Source organism: Phyllostomus discolor, chromosome 12 (genome assembly GCF_004126475.2).
Source record: "Phyllostomus discolor isolate MPI-MPIP mPhyDis1 chromosome 12, mPhyDis1.pri.v3, whole genome shotgun sequence".
Classification (NCBI taxonomy): Eukaryota; Metazoa; Chordata; class Mammalia; order Chiroptera; family Phyllostomidae; genus Phyllostomus; species Phyllostomus discolor.
This window is the reverse complement of record NC_040914.2, coordinates 53,027,996-53,036,506: the sequence shown is the minus strand read 5'-3', so window position 1 is coordinate 53,036,506 and position 8,511 is coordinate 53,027,996. Positions and strand designations below refer to the sequence as shown.

At 53.6% G+C, this 8,511-nt stretch overlaps 1 protein-coding gene across 1 annotated transcript in view; it reads left to right on the top strand.

Moving 5' to 3' along the window:
* Window positions 1-836: 836 nt before the first annotated feature.
* AMFR (autocrine motility factor receptor) overlaps window positions 837-8,511 on the top strand; it is a 29,056-nt gene continuing 21,381 nt past the window's right edge. The window contains exon 1 of the mRNA XM_028501765.2: window positions 837-1,299. Within this exon, the coding sequence (XP_028357566.1) occupies window positions 1,027-1,299 (273 nt within the window). The 5' untranslated portion in view covers window positions 837-1,026. The remainder of the gene's footprint in view (window positions 1,300-8,511) is intronic.

Genomic DNA, 8,511 nt, shown 5'->3' with positions numbered 1-8,511 from the left:
CTTTTAAGGGCCGAATAAAATGCCGCTGCGTCCCTTCTTTAGGGATTCATCCCTTGGACATTAGGGTCGTTTCCACCCTTTGGCTATTACAATAATGCTGCCGTCAACATCCGTGTACGAGTGTTCTGTGGACGTGTATGTTTTCATTTCTTTGGGTATACACCTAGCCCTGGAATTGCTAGGTTAAATGGTCTTACGTGGAACATTTTTTTTTTTTTTTAAGGAACAGACTGTATTCCAAAGTAGTGGTGCCATTTTACATTCTTACCTGGTGTAGGAGGAAACATTTCTATTTCCTGCCAGATCCGGTTCGTTTTAGACTGCTCGAGGCTACCGGTTAACAGCAGAAACTTGACCATTTTTTATTGGCGACAAATTTAAGACTCCATTAATTCTCTTTGTTTGGGGGTTAGGTCCCCTATCATTTCCTATGATTCCCATCTGCGCCACCAGGGAAGCTGTTAGGCCCACAGGGGTGCTCAAGGGTGACCTGCCTAAGGGGGGGTTAAAGAGAATGAAGCAGCTGGACCTCTGGTGGCCCAGGTCCCCGCGTCCTGCGGATCGGCCACGCGACCGGGGCCCGACCGCTACGGAGCTGAGTGACACGCGTCGGCTCGGCCCCGGGCGGGTGTCCGTTGGGTCCGCGGCCCGGGGTGGCTGGGGAGTCGGCGGAGGCTAATGCTGGGTGCAGGGACCCAGGGCCCGCGGCCGCGGCCTTCCCCGGCCAGGCGGCGGCGCGACCGCTGGGGGCGGGGGACGGAGGCCGCGCCCTCCCGCCCGTCCCGCCCGCATCCCGCTGGAGGCGGCGACCCGCCCCGAGCCCGCCGAGGCTCTTCCGCGCCGGCAGGGGCAGCAGCGGGAGCGGCGCGAGCGGCCAGGAGCGGCCCGGCTGTGCCCGGCGAGGAGGCGGCGGCGGCAGCGGCAGCGGCAGCGACGCCAGAGCCCGTGGGTGCCGTTCGCGAGGCCGCCGCAGGGGTCCGGCCGCGGCGCGGGGAGGCCCGGGGGCCGGGGGCCGCCGCTGCCGCCATGCCGCTGCTCTTCCTCGAGCGCTTCCCCTGGCCCAGCCTGCGCACCTACACCGGCCTCAGCGGCCTGGCCCTGCTCGGCGCCGTCGTCAGCGCCTACCGCGCCCTCAGCCAGCCCGAGGCCGAGGCCGGGCCCGGGCCCGGGCCCGGCGATCCGGAGCCCATAACGGCCCCGGCGCAGCCCGACCCCACCGCGGCCGCCCGGCCGGGCGCCGGAGGGCCCGGGGTCAGCGACGTGGCCCAGTACCTGCTCTCCGACAGCCTGTTCGTGTGGGTGAGCGAGGCCGCCCGGGCGCCGCGGCGGGGCGGGCGGGGCGCGGGGGCCGCGGTGTCACCCATTATCGGGGGGCGGGGGGCGTGGCTGGGGCCAAAGCACCCTCTGCCGGGACCACCGAGTGCCGGGCGGGGTCTAGGGGCGCCAGGCCCAGGGAGATGGTGAGGTTGGGGTGGGGGGTGGGCGGGGAGGAGATCGGGGGTGTTTTGAGGAGGGGCGCCCCAAGGCCGAGGGCTGGAGGAAGGGGTCGGGAAGCCGGAGGAGGGGGGGGGGCGCGGCTGGGACCCGGGGACGGGAGCCAATCGGGGACTAGGTGTCGGGGAGAGTGAGAGGTGGGGGTTGCTGAAGGGCCTCGGGGAGGGAACCGGAAGACCCCGAAGAGCAGGAGTCCCCACGGGGGAGTGGGCTGGGCGAGCCAGTTACCGGCTCCTCCGTTGACTCCTGGAAAGAAGTCGGGAGGCTCTTCGGAGTCGGTGGGCCCGGGCGGGGCGGGGCGCGGTGGTGGGGGGCGGGCTGCGGCGAGCGGGGTCAGGGAAGAGGGGAGGCCGGGCCAGGCTTGGGCTTTGAGTGTAGGGAACCGGGGGCATTCGGGTGTGTGCGGACACTCCTGTTCGGAGAGGGAGGCCGTCCCCCACAACTTTTTGTTGTTGTTGCCACTCAGTCGGTGATTGCCCTCTTTGGGTGACACAGGCCTACCTACCTTCCTTTCCTGTTGCTTTTACCTGATGATTCACGACCGTTTCCGTCGCTGTCTGAAGACAGGCAAACACTGCCAGGCAAGGGGCGGTTCACCCTTCTAACTCGGGATTTCCTCCCTGTAGCCATGCACTTTAAGACAGCGTTTCCGAGGCGTCGGTCTGCCAGTGCCCGGCAAGCACCCTCTACCAGGCAGAAAGGCTGGTTTCGCTTATTACAATAGATAATTTCAGGCTGGGCAGATCAACAGTTACTTTGGCTAAAGAATTGTTTCCGCCCTGGCCTTGAATGCCTCTTACATAAATCCCTCAGTGATCGGCGTGCTTGCTCCAGGATTGACGTCTGTCGCCTGGGTCTGCTGTGGCATCTTGGGTCTTGTCTCCGTTTGCAAGTTCCCATTTGGGGTTGAGCGCAGGCTGCAAATGACTGAGATGAATATTCCTAGTGTATAGATGATATGCAACTCATTTGTTGTAATTAATCCCACTGTGCTTCATCAGGAAGCAGAGGGATTTGCGAACTCTTCAGGGCCGTGGATTAAGTCTCCGGGTCCTTCTGAAGTGGAGATTAGCGGAAGGGGTGGGAGGGGGAGTTCCATTCTTCCACTTCTGGTCCGGCTGACCATCAGGTACCGAATCAAGAACTCCGCGCCCGTCTGTGAATTTCAAATCTAGTTTTGCACTGAGTTAGCAGGTAAGGAGTTGTGAAGCGTGCTTTTGCCAAATGTTAACATTATGGCTTTTGATATATTTTTAAAGTATAGGCTATAAATAAGGCTTCGAAAAGGAACCACTATGGTATTTATATAACGAGTGCTAGTATCCTTTAATGATTTTCCACCCCCTAGCAGGGTTTTTAAAAAAAATTTTTTTTAACAAAACCCATGTTCAAATTTCAAGGTTAACTAACACACCTCTTTGTGAAACAAACAAAGCCTGTTGAGGTTTTTTTTTTTTCCTGTGAAAATTAGTACTTTTAGGAAAGATTTTCTTCTTAGTGTTTTCAATAACGATCTTGCTCTTGCAAGTGTATCATTTCTTCCTATCTGTTGATATACTTTTCCTTTCTCAGTTGATCTTACTGTATTTTTTTTTTCACTGTTCCTCTGATTCTCGGACTCTCACTGGGCCGGCCTGGTTCCTCAGACCCCCGTGTGCACACCGCTAGTTTTCCTCATCGCCCTTGCGGCTTCTGCTGCGGTGGCCGAGTGGCAGTCAGAGTCTCAAGGACGTCATACGTAACCTTGACCTTTGGTCAAAGTGGATCCTTTTTGTCCCCTGCCCAAAGACATTCAGATTCCATTTTTTAAAAAGATTTTATTTATTTCTTAGAGAGGGAAGGGAGGGAGAAAGAGAGAGAGACACACACACACATCAATGTGCGGTTGCTGGGGGTCATAGCCTACAATCCAGGCATGTACCCTGACTGGGAATCGAACCTGCAACACTCAGATTCCATTTTTAAAAACCAAGCAAGACGAAACAAAAACGGATCCTTCTGCCGGTGCGCAGACCCTGCTAGCTATTGTTTGACAACTGAAATCTCTAAAATGTATCTTTGTAGAGCGCGCTGTGGATCCATATAGGTCTGGTGGCATCGCGGGAGGTTTTTGATGAATAGGCTCAACTTAAAACCTTTCTGATGTGCTATTTGGGGCGCTCTGGAGGGCATAGCTGTGAACATTTCCCCCCTCCCCTCCAAAGCAATCCAAGGCGACATTTGATAAGTGGTAGTAGACATATCAAGAAAACATGGCGGGGTGTGGAGGAAGGAGGAACTCATGCCTAGGGAGGGATGCCTGGAAGGGGCATTTGAACTTAGCCTTGGGGCATTCCAGGTAGAGAAGACTGCCTGAGACGGCGCGGGGACTGCAGGTGCAGCGAGGCCCGTAACCCCGCCGGGAGGTCGAACTGGCAGAGCCTCTGATTCCAGAGCGAGGCTGGGAAGGGGAACGGGGGACTCAGGAGGCAGGGGAAGTGGCCCTCCCTGCACTGAGACAGAAGGGGCGAGGCAGGCAACCACTCTGACGGGGTGTTTCTCAAAGTGTGGGCCTCCGGCCACCCGGTGCATTTTCACTTGGGGCACTTGTGAAGTGCAGTCTCTCAGGCTCTACCCGGGGGTCAGTTTCAGGGAGAAGGATGGGGCCCTGGAATCCTCGTTTTGATGACTGTCCAAGGTGGTCTTAGGCTCAGGAATGGTGGAGGGGCTGATGAAGGAGAGGATGGGGTGGGGGGGCTAATGCCCAATTATGTAAACCTAGCCCGCTGTGCTCAGGAGTATGGACGTGATTTTGTGCCCCGTAGGGTTAAACGGGGAGTGGAGGGGAGGAGGGGCTGTCTTGACGACATCGTTTTTCAGGGGACAGTCTGTGGCAGCCGTGGGGAAGATGGATTTTTGTGGAATGGGAACAGGCCAGGAGATGTTGTGACTTAAGACCGCTTCCCTCCAAGGAAGTCTCGCCAGGGGGGCTCCCTGGTGTGGACGCGGAGAGGAGGCCCCAGGGTCCTTATACTAACACAAAACTCAGCCTTGGTATGATCACTGGTTCTCTCATGTCTTTCTAGAACTTTCTGGAAGTTTCATTCCAGATTAGGTTTCATTTGTTGCTCATTTCTAGCCTTGTTTTACATTTTCCTCCGATGTCACTTCCATTAAAGCACCTGTTGATTCATTCCATCATTGTGTTAAACCGTTCAGGTGCTTTGGCTTTTCCACATCTTTATCCTTACTCATCATTTTTGTTACTTTCTTCTCTTTCTCTCTCTCTGTTTTTGTATGGACTCGCTTCTCACGTTGTGAGAGGACATGGTAAAATGGGGAAATAGAAATATGAAACGAGTGTGAAGGTTCTGACTTAATGGTATGCAAATCAGATAACTTAAATAGACGTTTCAAGGGGGAAAAAAATCACCGGAAACAAAAATAGATGAAAGTGAGCTGACGGTCCACTCAGAGCCGAGACGGGCGACCTGTGGCGGCGCCATCACCTCGGGCTGGTTTCTCGGTTGTGAAGGAAGGGTCTGTGGCAGACGGATGGCGTGCGGCCCCACGTGTTTACTGACCGACAGCCCCCTGGAGAGAGGGCCAGTTGCTGACTCTGCTTTAAAGGGCCCACCTTCCCCTAGTTTTACAACTTCTGAAGTGAAAGGAATGCACTACGCTTGAGTCTGTATGATTGCATATCTCAAAGGAAATTAGAGAAAGATGTTAGCCTCGTACATGTTGGGGCAGCTGAAGAGGAAGATGAAACTCGTAAATAATAGGACGTGAGCCTCACGAAATGACTTAAAAACAAAGGGAAGATCTTTCAGTGCCCGGAAGGAGGCTGATCTTTGAACGCTGCTAGACTTGTGCGGGGTGCTTTGCGTACGTGCGTCCTGTCGTCATCTTCACTCCCCTCTGTGAAAAGAGGGGTACAGGGAAAAGTGCCTCTTTGCGTTGTATGGCCATTTTGTCCCTGTCCCCGGGAGCCTGCAGGGGCCCCTGCAGTGCAATTGTCCTCACAGAGAGGGGACAAAGGGTGTGTTAGTGTCAGGTGGGAGACGAGGGGAACAGCCTTCTTCCCCGTGTCCTCGCAGCAGCTCCTGGTAGTTCCACCACGTTTCGTCCCCAGCTCATGATAACACCCCTGGGCGGCCCGCGTGTTGCAGGATGGAAACTCCCTGCAGGGTCACACGTGGATCACCGTGGCTGAGCCTTCGGTTACTGAGCCTCTTCTCTCTTCCTCTCGCAGGCCCACCTGTCTTGCCATTTAGTTCCTCTCTTCTCGGGTCCAACGGGTCCAATGGGAGAGCTGTCCTGGGAGGGGGGTTTTCTTGGGGGGCCTCAGGGCACAGGCCTGGGTGCCCGGGGACGCCGGGGTTCCTTGAGTCAGTATAACCTGACCCGTTCTGTTCCAGGCTGCATGGGGTGGGGGCGGGGGGCTTGTTTTTCCATTGTGCAGACTGAATAAAATTAACGGCATTTGCTGAGGTTTTTAAAAAAGTTATGTGAAGTTTTTTTTACAGTGTTGTCGATTTGAGAAAGTTTCCTTAAAGAGTAGAAGTACCCCATGTTATAACATTCACCTGTGACTCAGGCCACGCCGTTGTGGTTTGTTACTCCTCCGTCTCCTCTATATAAATGAGAAAAATAATGTGGACTTTCAGAACTGGTCCGATGAGTTAACAGAATCTAAACTTGAAAAAAAAAATAACAAAGAGTGCCAATTTAGGGTACAGAAGTTGAGAAGCACAGAAGTGACACATAGTGAAAAGTATGCCCCCCCATCACCCCGCGCCCCGCCTCCCTCTGCAAGAAGGGGCCGTCACCCGCCCCTCTTAATCAGCGCTGATGTTAAGCAGAAGGCCAAGGCTGGCCAGGTGCTGGACGCAGTTCACATCTGCGTGTCACACACGTGTGCATGTACACATAATCCTTTTGCACAAGAAGTAGCATAGTAATCACAGTTCCACGCTTTTCTTTTTTAAGCGAACAGGTTACTTTGGAGGTTCCATACAACACTAGTGAATATGGAGCTGCTGGGCCAGTGCTCCTGGTTCCATGGTGTTCCGTTACTGAACTGGTCCCCCCTTTTGCTTTATTAGCAGAAAAACAGGCACTTGTTTTCCGTTTTTCTGCCATTACCAACACTGCTCCATGCACCCCTTGCACGTACACCTGCTGACATTAAAGAGCGGGGTCTGCCCACCGGGAAGAGTCAGGCGGCTGGGTGGGGCCGAGGGGCCGAGGTGGGGCCGAGGGGCTGGGGTGAGTGCCTGTGCTATGCTCTGCGCGGATCAGGGGCTGGTGCAGACCCGGCTGCCGGGGGCGGCCTCCTTGTGGTCGTCGGAGGTAGGAAGCTTTGTCCTGGTTCTAGGGATCTGAGTCTGGGCTGAAGTGTTGTTTCCGGAAGAAGATCACTGGTGCCCTAATGGGATCCTGCTTGGGATTTGCTTTTAAATGAGGAATGCAAAAATGACGTTTCTTTCCATATATGCAATTTTTCAAGGCTTTGTTGATTTTAAAGTTGAGAATTTATCATATCGTCATTGCAATGACACAATATTTGTGCAGTTAAGACATTTTTCTATAAATAGACATAATAATTATTAAGGCTTTTAAAATTTTTATTTTATTTTTAAAGATTTCATTTATTTATTTTTAGAGAGGGGAAAGGAAGGAGCGAGAGAGGGAAAGAAACATCAATGGGTGGTTGCATCTCACACGCCCCCTACTGGGGACTGGGCCCACAATCCAGGCATGTACTCTAGACCAGGAATTGAACCGGTAACCTCTTGGTTCATAGGCCTGCGCCCAATCCACTGTGCTACACCAGCCAGGGCAAGGGTTTTTTTAAAATACACTATATCATAGTCTTAAAATAACTTTTAGTTGCTTTGATTCTTATGTAGTATTAGCTTTTCTATAGTTTGCCAATGGTTCTTTCTTTTTACATAACTTCCCTTTCTAATATCAGTATACCTTTTCCAGCCTTTCTTCCCCCTGCGGTGAACTGACGGTAGTTAGCACCAGCTCAATGCCAAGTTGAGGTGCAGTGACGAAGGAGACTTTATTCAGTGCAGAGAGCTCAACTGCGATACAGCAGAGCCGGCAGACAGCACAGCTGCAGAGTGTTACACGGTGTTACACTCGGTTATGGAGCGTCCTGACCTCCGGGCAGCACAGCTGGGAGGCGGCCCTGGACAAGGCGGCCCTGGGGCAAGGTGGCCCTGGGGCAAGGCCCTTCTCTGCGTACACAGCTCTGCTCCAGCCTGGGCTGCTCGACCTGCTCCACTGTGCTCTGGCCAGACGTCTGGAGTGTTCCAGATCCAGGCAGGGAAGCATGGCTTCCCCTCTTTAGTGGAAAGAGAAAGTGAGCTCCCAGAGCTGGATGGGAGCTGCCTTTCTGTCCTCATGCAAATGAGGACTCCAAATCTTCACAGTTTGATTGGCCCAGAAGGCACTGTCCTGATTGGTCAGAACGGAGCTGCTGTGATTGATTGGTAAAGGTGCTGGTGGGGATATCGTTTAGCAGCTCGGATTAGAGGGGGAATGCCTCAGCCCTGTGGGTTGAAACACAACCCCAGGACTCCTTCATAAGGGCTGGCCCTCGGGGCCAGGAACGTGGTGCAGGCTGGCAGCTTAGTGCAGGCCTCTCCCTGACGTGGCCTGTGGGGCCAGAGGCCCCTGTGCAGAAATGGCTGCTGGTTCTCCTTTGACACCTGAGCCCAGTCAGCCGCCAGCAGCCCTTCTTAGTGGGTGTCTTCTTTCTCAGGGTCCACATTTCTCGCCCTGGCTGGTATTTAACTCATTTATTTAATTAAAGTAGAAATGGTTACATGTGGGTGATAGGATTTATGAGGGCTTTCTGCTTGGGCTTTTTTTTTTTTTTTTTTTGTAAATCAAAGATACAAAATTTTTACACCTTATTTTTGAATTTAGAAAAACTTTTTAAAAAGTTTAACTGAGAAATAGCCAGTGATACTTTAGTTTTTGTTTTGTAGTCCAGGATGTTCGGGGATGCTGTTCTGGGTA